We start from the raw sequence: 19,906 nt of genomic DNA, 5'->3' as shown, positions 1-19,906 counted from the left end.
GTTCAGACTTGTCCAGCGTTTGCATACCTGGAATGAGCCAGCAGGTCCTTGTTGCAGATTTCTGGCCCATCTCTGTGAAAGCACTCCTGCCCTGTTAGCAGGGTTTCTGAAGGCTGATTTTGAAGAGATGGAGAGCTGTCTCCATTCCTCCTTCTCCATTTGCCTTTCAAAGCTGGAAAGGGGGGAAGCTTCTCAAGGTTTGGTTGTAGCAGAACCACTAACTCAGCTCTTCTCCTTTTCTAAGTGAGCTAGCTAAAAGGAATAAAGTGAAGGCAAAGAAAAATCCTGGTATTAGTCAGATCTTCACAGAAGATCTGCAGTATTTTGCCTTAAAGAATTGTAGTAGAAATATCCAAAATATCTGTTTGGCAGTGGAAATGATGCCAATTAATCTTAAAAGCATTAACACTGATCTAGTTCTTGACCTGAAATAGTAATTGGACTCTCAGGAGGACTGCTGTCCAGAGAAACCCCCCATCTGCCAAGATGCTGGCTATCGTGATGATAGGCCAAAGTGGCTATTTTCTGTAGAACGATTAGGGATTTTTCCCATTCCAGTTGGAAGAGGGGATACCAGAGAAAGGACCTCTAATGCTGGCTTTGTGAAGCAGAAGGAAACTCAGAGCCTCCAGTGACAGGAACGGAGCCTGTTTCTATGCAGTAATGCCCTGGCTATCTCATCTGCTTGTTTTGAGGGAAATGTAGCTGGTGCAGCTGCTGTGCTTTGTGGAGGAAACCTCCTATCATCTACAATCAGAGACATAAAAGCCAGAGACATTCAGACAGAAAGACCTGGAGCTTTTCCTTATTTTATGCATAACAAGAAAACTATTAGGAGGAGTCTGGCCTATTTTAAAACTTTAAAGGGTGACTTTAGGTGGTTGAGAACGGTGGTGAAAATGATTGCATGATGCAGATTCTCACCTCACCTCCTTTCGTTTTGTGTCTGCCAAGATGTGGCTTAATGCAGGCGGGCCTGGCAGCAGCTTGTCTGTCTGCTTGTTCCCACAGGCAAACCAGTGCTGTCCTCAAGCTCTGGAAGGAGGAGGCAGGTTGGATTTGTCAAGATGGCCCAGCCAGTGAGCCCTGGAGCCCTGTCTCTGTCTTCCAGCGTGGCTGTGTAAACAGCCCGTCTCTCCAGACCATCACTGCTAGGGGAACAGTTAGGAGACAACCCCCAAACTGTTTTTATGCTCCAGGTGCAAGGATTAAAACTTAGGAGCAGGATCTCAACATATGATGATTCCAGAGCTGCAGCTTGAGCTTGCTTTGACACTTGGCTGAAGTGCTGGAAGTTTCATGTTCCTCAGAGGTAGCTCCTCCGGTAGAAAGGTGCACTCTGCTGTGATTCCAACACAGGCTGCCCTAGGAGAGGGGAGGCTGCCTCTCTTCTGGCTGGAACCCCCTCCGTCCTTTCCCCCCTTGCTACTCGCTTTGTTCCCAGTGTCGTGACCTTGCAGGGGCCAGGGTTCTGCCTGGGGGATTTGCTCACTATCCTTCTGGATGCAGTTGATGCTGTTTTGGCAATATCTGATAGGAGAGAGCATGACCAATCCTACCATTTCATACCTAAAGCTGAACTGCCTGCAGTATTACCAGAAAGAGAAGTGTATCCTATCTGTTCTTACATTGCTAGAGAGACAGGCACAGAAACCCTTCGGTTTAATAAGGTGGGTAACCTACACCAAGGGATAGCAATGGGAAATATATATACATATATATATAATTTTTAAAGTTATTTCTATTTTCACCTATACTTTTCTGTTGTCTGTGAAGAAAATTCTTATGAATGGTACAGGCAGAAAGAAGCCCCATAATTGTCCTTCATCAAATCACATCTTGCTGCCTCTTGTAGCCTCTTTCCTAGTAGGGATTTTCCATATTGGCATACTCGCCATTTTGATGCAGTTCCCTGTGTTTGCCATAGCTGGTGAAAGCTATAGGGAAAAATAAAAATATTCTGCCAAACCTCAAATGTATTTGTTTTCTTTATGGTAAAAGAAAAAAAGAGTAATCCCCTTCCTACTCCTACTGTAATTGGTTTTATTGAACCTGGGCTTAACCTGCATTTATTTTCACTTAGGTGGAGGAGAGATTTAGAAAAACTAATCAGGGCTCCCCTGAAGCACAGTCTAAGCAGATGGGCAAAGTGTTGGAGCCACCAGTGCCTTCAAGATCAGAGTCCTTTTCCAATGGAAATTCAGAACCTGCTCAGCCAGCCCTGCAGAGGCCAATGGAACCCCAGGTAAACGTCAAGGGAAATCCTGGGGAGCCTGCAGGAAGTGCAGGAGCCCCAGCTTGTCTCCTCTGACCACGCGTTGGCAGGACTTGGAATGTAGAAAGTCTCATGCAAAGAGTAGCACTATTATGCGAAGCAGCTTATTCAGTAGGTTTGCTCTCTGTTTTCTATTGCTTATTTTATTAGTGAGCTGATGGTCTTCCTTTTTCTTTTTAACTAGAACTAAATTAAACTGTTGCATTCTATGATTATCTGTAGGGTAAATACTGGACACCATTGCAGAACAGGTTTACAATTCAGAATTTGATCTATGCAAAGTATTTCTACCAAAGAGGATGTTCAGGGAAAAAAAAAAAAAAAAAAGTGAACTAGCTTACTTTTTTAAATTATTGGGGAAAAAGTTAACTAAATAGGTGGCTTTGAGTATGATGCAGTTTGAGTGCTGCTTCAGAGGGTTCAATAAAACCTGACTAAGAAAATCATGTTGGCCATCAGTAGGCTCGCTCTTGTTAAACAGAGCTCTCTATCACCCCTGAAAGTCAAAAAGAGGTTGAAACCACTGAACGAAGTGGTGGTTGTCATTGTGTTATTTCCTAATAAAAACTGTCAGAGCTTGTATCTCATAGGAATGAGAGCATGAACTCTGCCTAAGATTTACAAATGGGCCATCAGTTCTGAGCTATATAGTTCCTCTGTGTCCCTGAAGAATTCTTTTCTCCCAAATATGTGTAAATGACAGTGTTCCCGATTGCCTTGTTGCAAGTAGGTATTGAAACTCTTCTGGGCAAGAGGAAAAACTGAGCAGCCAAGAGAGTGGGAGAAGTCAGGACAGATCTTCATCCCTTATTCACTAATTCCTGGCTTTAATTCAAACCTTTATGATTATTTCAAAATATTAGACTTGTATCTTCATGCTCTCTGTGCCAGCTACTTTTAAAGTCTGGGTCTTATACTCACATGAAGAATAATCTGGCTCTTCCAATAGCTGTGTGGACAAAAATTGAGGAAATAACGATCATATAAAAATAAACACAACCATCCTAATGAAAATGGAATTGAAATAATTATTAGGTGCGAAGAGAATATCTTCCTCAGTTGTGACCTTTCCTTCTCCTCAGCTTCAGAAATTAGTTTGGAAACATGGTTTTATGCATGAGGAGGGATTAGGTTGAAAGTTCAGTATGGATTCCAGTGGAAATCCCAATGTTTTTTTAATTCTGGAGTCACTGTTGTGCCTTCTTAGTGTGTGTAATTGAATGTGTGTGTGTGTATGTTTGTGTGTAGTTTGTGTATAAATACGTTTATATGTGCAGTATGTGGTACATATATGGGATATGTATAATATGTATTATACATATGTATACTGTATACAATATATATTATGGTTTATATGTGTATATATATATTGCAATGACTGTAATGGAATAAAGGCTTTTGTGTTATGACCTTCCTCCAAAGGTTTGGAACTGTATCCAGTTCCCTAATTCGTTAGGTGACATCAGTGCCGGTTGGTTTACACATTTGGTGGCCTTTGTTAATTCGTCACTCTCTGCGATTGGCCACGTGCTCCAAATTCCCCAGCCACTGGTGCTGCCTGGAGAGCTGGTCCAAACCTGCTGAAGCCTGGGGAGCTGCACGAGGCCTCTGTCCTCAGCGGCCTTTGGACCCAGGCTCACGGTGCAAATCCGAGGTCCCCCCTGGTGCCGGCAGCGGCGCGTCTGTCTGTGGAGAGCGTCGCTCCCGGGGTGCACGTGTGCTCTGTTTGCAGTCCCTCACGTTGCTCAGGCGCTTGCCTTGCTTTTAAGTGCATCGATCCCACCCCACGCTTCCCTAATGCCATAACCGATTGTCTCTGCCCGCCCCAGCTGCCTTTATTCTGTGTTGATTGGAAAGCCCGTGATACTGAGCGCATTGAATGTTTTATGTTTTGTTTTCTTGTAAGGTACAGTGGTCCCATCTGGCATCTCTCAAGAACAATGTTTCCCCTGTCTCGCGATCCCATTCCTTCAGTGACCCTTCTCCCAAATTTGCTCATCACCATCTTCGTTCCCAGGACCCATATCCACCTTCACGCAGTGAAGTGCTAAGTCAGAGTTCTGACTCTAAGTCGGAGGTACCCGACCCCACCCAAAAGCCTTGGGCTAGATCAGACAGTGACGAGGTGCCTCCAAGGGTAAGGAGGAGAAGGACAGACGTGTGCTCTTCTTTTCTTTTACTGTGTTCATTTAAGGATGTTGTAGCCTGGGCACGGGGCAGACTGTGCCGTTGGGACAGTGCCACTGTGGGGATTTCAGGAGGGAAGTCGTACTGTAGGTATTTGCGCAATGGGTTAATGATAATCAGCCTTACGTGCAATATTGACAGTTCCTGTGAAACAGGCAATTTTTTTATAGAACGTAGCTATTGTAGAGAGAGACAATTTATTATGCAAAGTTAACAAATCATTACCATATCCAGGAAAGAATTTAAAACATCCCTGAGGTTATTGCTCAGAGTTAATTTTCTTCTTCATCTGTGAGCAACCCAAACTATGAATCATGCACAAATCTAAAATTGAAATGAAATTGAACAAAAAGGAAACATTCAATATATTTCCTCCTCCTCTCCCTCCCCCATCCACTGGGATTTGCTTCTTCTGAGTATTCCCTCTCCCCCACCAGTCTTTGCCTTCTGCTGATCCATTCCCAGGCATTTGTTTGATTCCCCTGAGCTTATTGCTTATTTTCCTAATTCTCATGCTGTTTCAGCAAATTGCTTTGTGCCTCGCCTGCTTCAGTCAAAATGCCATATTCTTTTTAAATGTCTCAGTAGTTGGAGAATAGGGGGTGTGTATGTGTTTTGTGTGATAGCTACTAAGTACTACTTAGTATTAAGACTAAACTTGGAGTTCTCTTCAAAATCTGATCAGAATCCCAACTAAGGCTCTCTGGCTTTGTGGGTATATTCTTATTCATTCTGATTTTCGATACTAATTTGGACTTAGAGTAAGCATTGTTAAAATCTTAAGAGTATATTCTATAGCAGGAGAGGATTCGTTTTCCTCTTCTCTTTCTCCTTTCTTGTCTTTAATACAACCATTTTTCTCCCAAGGTGCCCGTGAGAACAACGTCCCGATCTCCTGTCCTGTCCCGTCGTGATTCTCCGCTGCAGGGCAGTGGGCAGCAAAATAACCAAGCAGGTCAAAGAAACTCCACGAGGTTTGTAAGCCTACGTGTGCCTGCGTTTCCCATGCGGGAAGGAAAAGGCTGATGGGAAGCCAGGCTTTCCTCAGAGGACTTTTGCCTTTGTCTATTTATGGGGCATGAAATGAAGAGGAATTTGGATTCCTTTTCAGTTGTGATTAATTTTCCTTGCCGTATCATGTACGCTAGCAAATGCTGGCAGAATTTCTTCTCGCCTCCCCTTTGAATTGTCTGTCCTATAATTTTTGAAAAAATTCAAAATATCCTGAACATTACTGAAAGAAAGAAATGTGGTCATTCATGAACATTACACCTTTTGGTGTATCAGGTCATCTTGGGTAGCTGTGGGAGTTGCTTTCAGCAGAATTAAGACCTAAAGCAAAGAGATCTCAGGAAATTTCCAGCCTCTCAGCCAGAACTAGGCTTCGGAAGAGGCAGAAACATCCCTGAATTGTGACAGAAAACATTTGAGCTCAGAAGGGGGAAGAAGGGGCTATCTCCAAAGCAGCAGAGCAAAGTGGACCCAGAATTGGTCTCTGGAGGTTGGTTGGGGGTATCCTGAGAGGGGAAGATAGTGCTGGCTTTATGGTTTGGCTTATGCGAGCTAACTCTGAACATGCTGCATGCAGGCTGAGGGAACTGTCTGCTTTGGCTCGGATATGCAACACAGTCCCAAGCAGGAAACAGCAGCTCATACCCAGTTACATTTCCTTTGCCATCCTAAATAAGGTAGTAGGTATTTCAAAGGGAGCCACTGCCTAGGTCGCGAAGTCACTGACGCTCTCAGTCCAGTGTTTGTAAGCGTTTTTTCAGAGCAGTTATTAGCAAAACACTCGGGAGGAATGATGTTCGGGTTGAGAAGCAGGAATCTGACACTGAAGTGAATGACAGAGACTTTCTTGCCTCCTCTGAACCAGCAATATAGAGCCTCGTCTGCTGTGGGAGAGGGTGGAGAAGCTCGTTCCGAGGCCGGGCAGCGGCAGCTCTTCAGGTTCAAGCAACTCCGGCTCCCAGCCTGGCTCCCATCCCGGCTCTCAGAGCGGATCTGGAGAGCGCTTCCGGATGAGATGTAAGGCCTTCCACCACCCCTCGTAACATTTCTGGAGTTAGATGAGCTGCAACACTTAGAAATGAAGGGCGATAACCCTCACTTGGACAGACATTTGGCCATGCAGTACCCAAAACAGATTAGCTTTAGCATTTGGAAATGCCCCCCTGCGGGCTGCATACTCTTGCTCAGGAAAGACAAGAGATGTAGAAGTGGCCATGAAAACATTTCAGAGTTCTCTGGTATGCGTTCAGTTGCTGCTGCTTTTTCCCATGTGCAGGCAGCCTGGTCTCCATGCTTTTGTAACCTGTTTCCTCACTTGTTCGAGGGCACCTTTCGATCTGTGCTGTGATCGTTGCTGAAAGTGTGCAAACTGCTAAGGACACCGCTCAGCTGGAGTGCTCTGGATGCTGCATCCAGGTCTTCCAGCTTGTAACTTAGTAGGGTTAAACAGTTTGATTCACCTGCTGGCCCAATCCCTTGGGCAAGTGAGCACAGCACCTGTAACCACTTTGGCTTTGTACTTATGTGACAGTTTATTTGGACTTTGGTCATAGTCAGCTGCACCTACACCAGTCACAGCTGACACTGCTACTTTCTGCAGAGTCTTTCAGGGAAAATGTATCAGCAAACCAGTGAAACAGATGTCTTGCAGTCAGACACTTAAACCTTCTCCCCTATGTTTCTTCCTCTAAAGTGAAATAAGAAAATGTATGTTAGCTTCCCAGTGAATCCCTGCTTTGTTCTGTGTTCCTTTTTGGGTCTTGGTGCACACAGCGTCATCAAAATCGGAGGGTTCGCCATCGCAGCGCCATGAGAACGCGGCCAAAAAGCCTGAAGAGAAAAAGGAAGTCTTCAGGCCTGTCAAGCCTGCTGTAAGTCACATCTGCTGCCCCCCGACTCTGCTCGTTTTCCCGTAGACCCCTATGAGTGTAAACGTGAACATCGTGATGTCTTTGAGAGTGAGCTTCAGTGTTGAGTTCATAACCATGGGGCCAGCAGTGTGTTCTGTGCTATGTAGGTTTGCTTGTGCATATGACAAAGCTTTAAATATGAGGATTTATTCTGCCTTTGGAATTGGTTTCCATTCTGTCATTTTCTTCCTTTCTAACCTTTCTCTTTTTCAATCCTGTGCTTCCTGTCTGTGGCGGGACCCATGATAACGCATTTGACCTGAATGTATCAATGCTGTGCTGAATGGTGCAGGGAGAAGTGGTAAGACCTTAAATTGTTGCTATTTTCCGGTTTTTGTTTTTGTTTGTTTTTCTTTTAATCTGGCTGCCGTTAAGATGATTATAATTCTATGTGCTGTTGTATCCAGGGGATCACAGTAGTATTCACTGTAGGGGAACTTTCTTTGAAACTTTTTTTCTCTTGCTGTTACTGTACTAGCACAGAAACCTGTCAGTTAAAGCTACTTTCTTAAACGCAGAGGTTGTTCCTTCACTTCTAACTGGTACTGAAGTATTTGCTATAAACTCTTTTTAGCTTAATAATGCATAGCTACAGGATTGAGAGTAGGTCACTGCAAAACTGCTTTGCCCACACTTCAAGTGGCAGGGAGAAAGTCAGCTTATGTCCCAAACTGTTTGACAGTTGTGTATGAGAGAGCCAGTGCTAATGAATTTGACCTTTCATATGAACTTCTAAGCTGACTGGATATGCTGTGCCTTGCGATGCTCAATACTTCTTAGGATGTTTTTGCTATCTCAGTGCCCAGAGTTTCTTGTGGTAGATGCTATTAGCCTGCAGGGTTAAGAAAAATGAACTGTGAGAGGCAGCCGTTGTGTGAGAGTGGGTGCAGGTGCTTATATAAGTCTTTCGAATGGTATAATGGGATAAAATAAGGCCATAGTCAAGGTGGTTTGGATTCAGAATATACACATTTTTCTTCAATACGGCAAGGACTCCTTAGGTTGACTCTTCAGGTGTTTTAGTTTTTATCTGCAAAGGAGTATTGGTAGCCATCAGAAATGAATAAGCCAAGGAAACATACCGCTTGGAGCTTTGGGAACAGCAGTGGATTGCCACGCACAAATCAGGCACCAAGTGTAACACAGTGGGGCTGTCTTGCAAGCTGTCTTCCTCTCTTGCCTGCATCGTCACTTTTCTTTTCCCTCTGCCGTCAGGATTTAACCGCCTTGGCGAAGGAATTACGTGCGGTAGAAGATGTGAGACCTCCCCATAAGGTGACGGATTATTCATCCTCCAGTGAAGAGTCAGGGACAACAGATGAGGAAGATGACGATATGGAACAGGAAGGAGCAGATGAATCTACTTCTGGACCTGATGATGTCCGAGCAGTGTTAGTTCTTCTGCATTTTGCTTTTGTTTTCCCACTTGGGGGGTTTGAAGGATAATAAAGTTAAGAATTTGGCTTGTATGTTAGTTCTTACAGCTTGCAACTGATCTAAGAGCAAGACAGCATTATATATAGTGACATTTTCAAACATGGAAGCAGTGCCTTCAAATCAAACTGAGCATTTGGGATGCAAGTGAGGAACTAAGTTCTAGGTAACTCTAGGTGACCCTGCTTGTGCAGGGGGTTTGGACTAGATGATCCGCAAAAGTCCCTGCTGTCCTTAGTCATTCTGTGGTTCTGCAATTTCTGCAAATGGGAAATGAGCCTCTCAGCTCCCCAGGAAAGTTTTATTGGTATGTATTAAAGCAGGCTGAATGGTACTTCTAGAAATAGTGTCCTTTCAAGTTTCTCCCTTTGATTTGCAATAAGCAAGAAGGGGTGTTCAGCAAATTCTTGACTCTCTTTTTGACAGAGAAACTTTAATTGGCAGGTTATATAAATACTCCATTTTGAACACAACATAAATGAATTTTGGCTGTGCCTTGGTGTGGAGCTGTGAAAGCTAGAACACAAATACTGTTATCTCACCCCAGTTATTTCTTGCCTGGCTGATAGGTCAACGTTGAACTTGAGCAACGGCGAAACTGAATCAGTGAAAACCATGATTGTCCATGATGATGTGGAGAGTGAACCAGCCTTGACTCCGTCTAAGGAGGGCACCTTAATTGTCCGACAGGTATTGCTTTTCCTTCCTGTGCAGCGTTGCACCTTTTCTGTGCTCATTAACCCACTCGCTCATTCACCCATGCTGTTTCTACATTATATTTGTTGTTTGTATTACCGAGACACAGCTGTAGTGAATTTCAGATGAGCAAGATGTTTGATGCATGCAAAGAAACAAGTAGTCCTCACCCCTTGCTACTGTTCTGCATGTTTTCCAGTGACCCCCTAGCAGCAATGTGCAGAGTACCTCAAAGGCTATGGGACAGGATGGTAGCACAGCTGCAGGAGTGCAAAGCAAGTACCTGGAGCAAGGAGCTTAGTTCAGTTTTACCATAGGACAAAACATGTGTCTCAGGAGTGGGGTTGGGAAGGAGGCTGTCAGGAAGCATTCAGCGATTGGGGCTGTCGTTTACTTTATTTTATTATTTCATTATTTTCAACCTGTAGTTGAGGGCATACTGACCACCCAAGTAACACATGCAGAAAAGCACACACACACACACAGACACACACAGAGACAGATACAAATTTGCACAACAAACAACTAGTACAGCGGGAATGGAGAGGCAAAACGGGTGGCAAAGCAGAGAATGTGGACAGAGCTAGGGTGCTTTGTTGTTTCTTTTGATGCTGAAATGTTGCATTCTTGTGCCTGTGAAAGATAATGCTTCCCTGCTTTTCAATGAGCTCATCTGTTAATGAGCGTGTTAGCTTATAGGAGTTGCCCCAGTAATCGCATTGCTGAATTTCACCCCCAAGTGCCAATTGCTGAATCGAGCCTGCTAGTTTGAAAATGAAGATTTCATGCTTATTGTTTCAAGCAGCGAGCCGAGCGCGTTCGCCAGGCAGCCCCAGCGCGTAGCTGCGCGGGAGTTCAGTTAGTGCCACCCAGAGCAGCAGGGGTAGAAACCCCCGTCCCGAGCCCCGCTCCCTAGGGCGCTGGCCCGGGCTGGGGCAGGACACGCGCCGGCTCAGTAGCTCCTCTCTCAGCGGACCTGCCTCTGCGGAGCCAGCCGCATCCCGTGCGCTTTTGCCTGCCCGACATGGTGGGGATGTGCTGAACCCCGGCCGTTCTGCCCACTTTCAATCCAAGCACCAAGGCGTGAGTTACCAGCCTGTTCCAAGGCAAAGCGACAAGTGAAAAGGTAGATGAGGTAGAAGGAGAGCGAGGGAGAGAAGCAGAGAGCTCGTTAGGGACGTAGGCCTGTAAGCAGCACTTGAGCAAGACAAGTGTGCCTGTTTTTTCTGCAGAGTACAGTTGACAAAAAGCGCGCCAGCCATCATGAGAGCAATGGCTTTGCCGGTCGCATTCACCTCTTGCCAGATCTCTTACAGCAAAGCCATTCCTCCTCCACTTCCTCCACCTCCTCCTCCCCATCCTCCAGCCAGCCGACACCCACCATGTCCCCACAGACACCCCAGGACAAGCTCACTGCTCACGAGGTACGTCGCTCCCCACAGCTGGCTGCTTGCGTAGGGCTCTAGCAGCGCCGCCTCCTAGCTAGTGCGCACAGGGACTCCAGCCAACCTCCCCTTGCTTCTTTTGGTTGTTTTTTTAATTTCTCCTGTCACCTTGTTCCCACCCCCAAAATAACACGTTTCAGTTCTGTTTGAGAAGCCCCTAACTCTAGAGCAGCCCCCACGCCAAACTTGCCAGTTTACTATTTTTGCTGCCTTTTAGTGAGTCATTAATTGCATGGCGTTTGTTTGAAACTAAACTTGACTACTGTAATTTCAAGCCAATACTCTTTTTTCTTTCCTTTTTTTTTCCCCCTAATTCTGTTTTATTCTGGGAGCAGGCTAATTTCAGGCAGCGTGCCTCCTAAAACTTAGCGGTTGATTTTGGCTTTGTCACTAAAGGCTGGGCTAGCAGCTATGCATCTATGAGGAGCTGCCTGTAGCAACTCACCGCTGGGGAAAGGAAGCTGCCACGGAGGGATTTGGGCATTTTTGGAACTTGCCACGTGGGGTGGGGGAATGCGCCAGGTGTTGCCCGGGAGGGTTCTCAAATCTGGGTGGTTGAAATAAAGAAAATCAGGGGAAAATCTGTGTTTTTTCAAGTATGTTTGTGCTCTGAGAAGCGACCGTGCAAGGATGGCTGTGGGCTTGGGTCTGCACAGAGGAGGAAGGCTCGGCCACTTTGGGAGCTCTCTTGCCCCACTGGGTGGTCCCATGGGGCCTTCCTCTGCCCGTGGGGCTCTGCTGGGGCCTGGTGGTGCAGGGGTCTGTAGCCCCTTGCAGCAGAGGGGATGCAGCCCTGTGAATGAAGGGCATCGTTTGCCCAGTCCTACCTCTAGCAGCAAGTGAGGAACCTGGTGTGACTTTCCCACTGCCACCCAGGAGGCCAGCGTAGGCTTTAGGAACAACCACTTCCTTACATGCAAACAGGGTCAGCGCAGGGAGAGCAAAACTGTGTGAAAAGGGCACCTGGCCCTGCAGGCTTGCGAGGGCTGTGGGCAAGAGCAGGAGGTGGCGAGCGGGGCTGGCTCGTGGCGGTGCACTCTGTGAAGCCGTGTAGCAGCAGGTGGTGTGTGCTGGTTGGGGGGTGGTTTCTCCCTGGAAGCTCTATTAGCATAATACTCCATGTTCAGCTGTGCTTTGTCAGCCTTTGATCTTTCCAGAAGCTTGCTCTGGCAGGTCGTAGAGGGGATGGGTCCAGAGAGATGCTCGCGCATTGCCCTGCTGCAGGCAGCAGAATGAGCCGGGTTCAGCTGCCTCAGGCAGCTGGGGCCCTGGCTGCTGGAGCTAGTCACCTGTGCAGGAGAGTCATGTATTCATAAGACCCATTGCTGTTTCTCTGCAGTAGAAGCTTAGAAAGATCAGAGGTTGGAGATTAGTTGATGATGACGTGCATCTAACTATGTTTGCATAAAGCTGAGCTAAGACCCAGTTCTGCTTGGTGTAACTTTCCCACGTGCACACCCTTTACATGTATTTTTACTTGTCCCATTCTGCTTCAGTGTGCAATGTCGTCACTATAATGCTAAACTGGCAAGGGTTTTTAAGTCGCTCCATTTCCACTTTTAACAGTTCATTGTTTCACTTGTCTTCTTCCTTTCTTTATGTTTTTTCATGTTTAGACCACATAAGCAAGCACCAGTGCTTTTATCCACTACATATTCATAGCTTCATGTCACCGTTTGCTACACCTTCCACACTAATGAGCCCCTTTGTTCGATACAGGTTTAATATTTTGCTATGTCAAATAAAGGTGGAAGAACCTGCTGCAGCTTTCTGGCAAGAGGCTCAGGTTAAACAAAATAGGGAGAAAGAACAGTACTGGACACTGAAACATATTCCATCATAGAAGTGAATATCTGATCCCAGATGTTTCAGGTTTTATTGCACAAGCCAAAAGATCCAATTTCTTAGCTTACTAAACTAGCTAATTTTAGGAGATGCTTCAGAAATGCAGAAGTGGAATGTAGTGGACAGCTTGCAGATAAGAAAGTAGACATAAGCATTTAAGCAGACTTAAAAAAAAAAAAAAAGGAAAGCTAAAAAGGAAAAAGCGACATTCCCTCACTTTATGCCTGATCCTAGTGACCAGTCTTAAAAAATGATCTTGCAGCTGAGCTGACAGGGATGAACATTTAGCTAACTGCATTTTCACTGTAACATGCAGTTTGCATATGTTCAGGTATGGTGCCTGCAGTGCATTAATTATATATCTCTAAAGGAAGCATAAAAGAGTGGGGAGGCTCTGTACCACAATTCTGTAGTGACTTTAAAATGTTGGTTGTTGTTATCCTTGCTTTTTATTGTCATTAATATTAATAAAGTTGAAATTTACATTGCAGACTCAGTCCGCTAGTAACACACTCCAGAAACACAAATCTTCCTCCTCCTTTACACCTTTTATAGACCCCAGATTACTACAGATTTCTCCATCTAGTGGGACAACTGTGACTTCTGTGGGTAAGTAAAGTAGCTGCAAGAAGACAATTGAAAAAGGGTTCAGTGACTTTAGTGGCTCTTTAAAGTACTTACGAATTTAATCATCATGCTTTTTATTTGATTTGCAATGGATTGCATAGTTTATTTCTTTTTCCATTTACATTTCTTACAAAAAGAAAGACTTGCTCAGTATTCTCAGTTACTGATGTGGGTTGTTTGGAGTAAGGAATAAACGGTCAGAGCTTAGCACTCAGGGGATATTACATGCCCTGTACTTTTCTCTCTTTTCAGTAGGATTTTCTAGCGAAGCAATGAGATCAGAGGCAATAAGGCAAGACCCCACGCGGAAGGGATCAGTTGTCAATGTGAATCCTACAAACACACGACCACAGAGCGATACCCCCGAGATTCGCAAATACAAGAAGAGATTCAACTCGGAGATTCTGTGCGCTGCCTTATGGGGTAATGAATTCCTCTTGCTCACTTTCCTCCTGCAGTGCTGAAATGTAACCTTGCCAGTAGGAGCATGAGGTCTGCGAGAACAAACCTCTGAAGCCTTAGCTCTTTCTGTGCATTATTCACATGACTTCATTGCAAGAGCTGATCATTATGTTTTAAAAAATATGTTGCTTCTGCTTTGATACAGCTTCTTGCTGCTGTACACATACTCCCAATGGCATGGGTCAGACTTGCTTCAGCCTATTTGCATCTGGATGCTCTTTTAGCTTTTCTAGTCCCCTGTTAGAACATTTCTTGCAGCTTTTGGGAACTTGTGGTCATCTTTGCATCATACACGTCAAGCCAGTGCCCATTCACGTAGGGATTTACTTTTAACAGATATCATTTTGTGCTGCTCTTGTTAATGTATTGTTGCAGAGCTGGAGGAAGCTGGGTTTTGTTAGATATTTTTCCACCTCAGTTATCAGTCTCTGTAGGAAGGCCAAGGAAAAGGGAAGGATACCTCCAGTGTCTTTTCCAGTGTGAAACTACAGCTTAAATTCTACAGTGCTGGTTAGTGCAGAGAGAAGTTGGATGTGGGATGTCAGCTGACTTAAGTATGTCTGCCTTTCTGGTCACAAGGGCTAATTTATATCGGTGTCAGACAATGCAGACAGGATCCTACACTGGTAAAAGGCTTAGGGCAATTCTTTTATTGCCTGTTATAATGTGGAATCAGTGCTGCAACACCCAGTTGAAAGCCTTTCTCTGCCATGTAATTTCTCTGTTGGCCAAAATCCATGGGGCCACTTGAATTTCCTCATTATCTAGATGTTAGTACATGATGCTTGTGTATATTAAATTTATGTATATGCACGCATAATATATTCATATATATCCTAGTTCTAAAGTGAGAACACTGTAAATGCACATGTATATCACATGTATATCATTTTCAAAGCTAAAAAGAGTTGGCCTTTCCTTAAACACAAATGATGAATATGTAGCAGCAGAGTGCACTTCCGTGTTTGCATCTGCGTAACTCTTTGCAAGGCTTTCCCTGGCTTTCCAGGTGATTTCCAGTCTTCCTGTTCCTCAGGACAGCGCTGTTGCCCTGTGCTTCTTGCCTGCAAAGCCATGTGACTTAAGTAGCAGCCCCCCAGCAACTTAGTATCAGAATTTTTACCCATATGCAATTTCTGCATGCATTCATGTGAATAATACTCTGATAAAATAGAGATGTGTGCAAATGCAAGCTTTCTGACTGCATGATAGTGAAGGCAGCAGGAAGTTGTATAGGATCAGTAAGGATGACTCATAGTCTTTCTGATCTGCCTTGTTTTGCCAATAGCAATTTGTGTTAATGGTTTTATATTTTCTACGTGTCTGACTGTTGCGGTGATTTAAAGTGTAAGTGCAAAATCCTAGAGGTGTTTTACAGTTGAAACAATGCCCGTTTCTGTTGAATATTTAGGGCCAAACTGATGGTGGTGTAAGCTAGTGAACATGCGTATTTCTTTTCTTTTTTTTTTTTCTTCCTACAGCAAATCAAGCCATTTCATGCTGGTGTTTCTCACTGAGTAGAGGGAGTTTGCTTTCCTTTGTTTTGTTTTACCTTTACTAGTGTTCATGCTATCTGGTAGGTTGCTGATTACATTAGTTCTGTGATACTGTTTCTATTAGTACTAAGTGGTGACAGTTAATGGCTTGGATGCATAACAGAGATTTTATGGTCATTGATTTTTAAGCCCAGTCCCCACAAAAAACCTGTTCCTTTCTTTTAGGCAACATTTCCATTTGTTTGAAAAACCAGAACAGCTTAATTGTAGGGTGGGGGTAGAAGAGGTTGGCTGGCATTGAGTAAAGACGATGCCTGAATTTTAATGTGGCACAAGGTGACATCCAGGCGGGTTTGGAAGATCTCCAGAGAAGGAGACTCCACAACCTCTCTGGGCAGCCTGTTCCGGGGCTCTGTCACCCTCACAGGAAAGTTCTTCCTCATATGGAGATGGTACTTCTCTCAAGGTGCAGATAGCTAGGGAAAGGCATTGTGGACAGGTAAGTGCAGAAATTTGAAGCAGCAGCAACAGCATAAGGCCAACAGAGAAAGATGAGGGTGGAGGAGGAAGCTCTTGAGCCCTGGCCTACAAAGAGGGGAAGAGACCATGCGAAAGCAGTTTGCATGTCCCTTTGAATATTAAACCACACTGAAAAAACACAAAATTATGTATCAAAGCCGACTCACTTGCAGCTTTATGTATTCCATGTGGGAGGTGCAGCAGTGAGACCAAGTGCTTGGCGCTTCCTCGGCTGGTTGGGTCCCGCTGCGCCCTGCGTGGGGCCCTGCCTGGGTGCACTCCCGGCACCCTTCTTCCTTCTGCCTCCTCCCAGCTTGAGATCTCTTCCCTGGGAGAGACGGGGAGCCGGGTGGTGTGAAATCCAATCTGAGGTGGAAGCAGAGGTGGTAGTTTCCAGGGACCCACTGAAGTTTCCCTGCTGAGAGGGCATGCGAAGGAGAATGGGGCAAGTTTCAAACTTGTGGTGGGCAGGGTAGCATTTGGGTCAGCTCCTCGTATCTCTGATTACTCTGTGTGAACAACGTGCCTTTTGGAAATGATGCGAGAGCAGGGAGATTTCTGTTGATGTCTTGTCACTGCTGCGGATCCAAACCGTGTGTCCTGAGGTGCAGGCTCCCATGTGCTGGGACAGCTTTGCAAGAGCTTTTGCTTCGTGATCAGTCTGCATGATATTCCTGTGTGGCTCCAGAATAGTTATATCTTGGGAATACTGTCTGACTAGGGATTAAGGCCATTTAGCAATATAATTATTATTATCTTTTGTGTAAATTTCTCTTTTATTATTTCATTATATTATTATGCTTAAGGATAACAAGTTTAGCATCCAGATTGCAACACAGAAGTCTAATAAAATGAGCCTTGTGTTTGGTTTGATTTCCATTCCGTGTACTGTACTGTATTTGACCTGTCTCTGAACAATTTGTGGGATCCTAGACTGAAGCACTGTAATTAATGCAAATGGTTATGAAATGTTACACTGATAATATGTTAATCATTTTTTAAAACTTGTTCTTACAGATTCTTTTTTCACTGCAGAAATGTAATTGGTTTTATATTCTGAGGTGTTTGGGGCTCTTAAAGAATTTTCTGTTGGAAGTGTGGACCTTTGTATAAAGAAACTGGCCTACTGACCTTTCTCATCTATGTTTGCATGATCCTTAGAAGAACATTTGTGAATACTTGGAAATAACAGATGAAAATCATAGCTGGATTGTACAATTTACGTGGAAAAGATGTTATAACCAGAATTTTGCTATTTCAGGTTGTTGAGAAGTTGAGACCCAACCCTTTGCCCATCCTTTTACAGGAGAAGAGTGCAGTCTTCTCATCCCATTGGTCCTCTTAAGCCCCTGCCACTGCTTTTTCTCAATGTTCTTGTCTTGCATCGCATTTGCCAGGCCAGTAACAGCTTACAGGCCAACCCTTCAGAATATATAAGCTTGGTAATGTGCCTTTCTGCTTGGAAGCTGGTGCTCTAGAAAACTCCCCGTGGCTTACTGGTCTTTTGCTGTCTTGTATGGCACAATATTGTTTTGGGTTTCGGTAGCTGCAGTTAGCCAAGAGAGCCTCTGGGTCATGAGGACTTCTGCTTGGCAGCCAGGCAGGACCAGCAGTGATTGGGCATGCTTGAACTATGACAGTTGCTCTGTAAAGCGTTCGTTCACCAATGCATACGTCAAATTTGCCTCCTAACCTCGGTCTCTGTTTTTGTTGTTTCTTTTAGGAGTGAACTTGCTAGTGGGCACTGAAAGTGGGCTGATGCTGCTAGACAGAAGTGGTCAGGGGAAAGTTTATCCGCTCATCAATCGAAGACGATTCCAGCAAATGGATGTACTTGAAGGGCTGAATGTCTTGGTGACAATTTCTGGTAAAGTTAACTGTTCAGTGTCATTTTTACCCTTGTCTGGCATGGCATGGCACAGCAAAAATCTTCTCTCGTCAGTCTATGTGTTGAGGGGAAAGTCCTGACTTGACTGAGGTTGGCGGGTTTTCCATCACTTCACCTCTCCGAGTTTTCAGTTTGTTTCTGCAAATGAGTCATTTTCCATACACCGCCCGTGCCTGCCTGTCCCCTGTCCTTCCTCCCATGGGTGGCTGTTCAGAGAGCTGCGCGGTCTTGGAGGCAACGTCCATCTCTGTGCTGTGTTTGGGAGCTGTGAACGAATGTTTTGTGAAGTTGTCAAAAGGGCATCCTTCCGCTCTTGCGCACTTAGCTTCGGTCCGGCCTCTTTCTAATCAAAACATGATTTGCTGCGTGGGCTTCTAAAGCCATCTCGTGCGTTTGTATCGATAGAAGGGGAAATGTTCTTGCAAAGCAGGGAAATAAGAACGGCACGGAGGAGGTGACAGGGAGTGGAGCGCGGCCTGTGTGGCGGGAGATGATGAATGTGAGAAGCCAGGCGGGTGCAGTGCTTGCCTTGCTCTCCTCGGGTGCAGCAGCACACGGCTGAGCAACAGGGCATGGAGGGTGGTGGTGACGGCTGCATTTGCTGTGTGTGTGGTGATGAAAAACGTGCCTTACGAAGCGTGAGCTTCCAGACTGCTAGGCTCCAGAGGGTTATTGCGTAAGGTTGTTCTGCGGTTAGGCATCTTGGTGTGGTGTGCTGTTAACCTTTCTCCACGGCCATAGCTCAGCCGTGGGGGCTCCCGCCACTGCACCGCGCCGTCCTGCGAGCCCTGGGGCGCCGTGCACAGCCCCGCGGTCCCTGAGGGGAGCTCCTCGGCGCTCCCGGCTCCTCACAGAACCACGGAAGGGTTGAGGTTGGAGGGGACCTCTAGAGACCACCTAATCCAACCCCCCTGCTCCAGCAGGGACACCCACAGCACGTGGCACAGGGTGGCATCCAGGCGGGTTGGGAAGATCTCCGGAGAAGGAGACTCCACAACCTCTCTGGGCAGCCTGTTCCAGCGCTCTGGCACCCTCACAGTAAGGAAGTTCTTCCTCACATGGAGATGGAACTGCCTGGGTTTCAACTCAACTTTGAACCCATTACCCCTTGTCCTAAAAGGAGAAGCTCCATCATTGCATGCCCATGGGGCAGGCCCTGCGGGGCTCGGGGGAGCAGTAATGACTGTGTCTGCCAGAGCTGCAAGTAAATATACACCCAGGCAATTTAATTTGTTAGTGGTAATATGCTCTTGCTGTAGGATCAACGCTGGGCTTGGTTTCTGTTTAAAGCAGCTGTATTTTTAATTGGCTTGTAAGCTTGTTCAATTTTCAGATACAGCTAAGCTGCAAAACATATAAGCAGGGTAAATGAATCCAGGATGATTAAAAACAATCAACCAGCCTCTTGTGTGTCCCCTTTGGTGTTCCTTTGACGTCTAGCACCGAGTTGTGCGTTAAAAACGAATGCTACCTGGGGAGGACCATTCCGCAGAGTTTGCTGCACAGTGGACCTCACAAACAAAAGTATTGTATAACCCAGCTTGTGTAAAACCTGCTGGTTGGAAGCATAACCTATACAGACGACAAGTGTCTGTGAAATCTCGTGCGCGATTGTTTTAGGTTTATTTATGTTTGCGTCAGTCACGATCCGAGTGCCCTGGCACATCCGTTTTCTTTGTTTCCTTCAAAACTATTGCTTCCTCTGCCGAGACACGCTACATTAACCCTTAAGAAATCAGCCCGTCTTGGGCTGTTTTATGGCTTCACCTTTGTCCCTTACCCTCCGTTCTGGGGGGAGGTTTCTAGACTACATGGAAGGACAGAGGTATTCCTGCCCACCGAGAGGCAGGATGTGCTTAGGGCAGCCATTATCTCTATATACCCAGGCCTCCCTCACGTCACAGTTTTGGCTCCTGCGCTTTAGCGTTCGGCCTGACCCATCCTCACACCAAGCTTGCTGTTTTTGGTGCCTATGGAAGTTGCTGCAGCTACATTGCTGCGGCCCGGCGCTTCCCTCCCCTCTGGGTGTCGACTGGCGGCAGCTCCCGCTCCGCTTGGAGCGCGGCTCCCTTCCCGACGGCTCCGCGGGCCACGTGTGCCTGCGGCTTCTT

The 19,906-nt window shown here is 45.7% G+C and overlaps 1 protein-coding gene across 4 annotated transcripts in view; it reads left to right on the top strand.

Moving 5' to 3' along the window:
* MAP4K4 (mitogen-activated protein kinase kinase kinase kinase 4) overlaps positions 1-19,906 on the top strand; it is a 602,555-nt gene that overhangs the window by 569,969 nt on the left and 12,680 nt on the right. For 2 of the 4 annotated variants that reach the window (XM_088539912.1, XM_088540040.1), the window contains 10 exons: positions 2,084-2,245; positions 4,182-4,412; positions 5,330-5,436; positions 6,339-6,490; positions 7,247-7,344; positions 8,599-8,774; positions 9,387-9,507; positions 13,295-13,412; positions 13,683-13,853; positions 17,631-17,774. In XM_088539912.1, the coding sequence (XP_088396038.1) occupies positions 2,084-2,245; positions 4,182-4,412; positions 5,330-5,436; positions 6,339-6,490; positions 7,247-7,344; positions 8,599-8,774; positions 9,387-9,507; positions 13,295-13,412; positions 13,683-13,853; positions 17,631-17,774 (1,480 nt within the window). Of the gene's footprint in view, positions 1-2,083; positions 2,246-4,181; positions 4,413-5,329; positions 5,437-6,338; positions 6,491-7,246; positions 7,345-8,598; positions 8,775-9,386; positions 9,508-10,745; positions 10,938-13,294; positions 13,413-13,682; positions 13,854-17,630; positions 17,775-19,906 lie in introns of all 4 variants that reach the window. The other 2 variants (XM_088539830.1, XM_088539979.1) reach the window with 2 other exon arrangements.

Source organism: Tinamus guttatus, unplaced genomic scaffold, assembly GCF_059628265.1.
Source record: "Tinamus guttatus ecotype Peru unplaced genomic scaffold, ASM5962826v1 Tinamus_guttatus_pri_ptg000002l, whole genome shotgun sequence".
Lineage (NCBI taxonomy): Eukaryota > Metazoa > Chordata > Aves > Tinamiformes > Tinamidae > Tinamus > Tinamus guttatus.
This window is presented reverse-complemented; position numbering and strand designations above follow the sequence as displayed.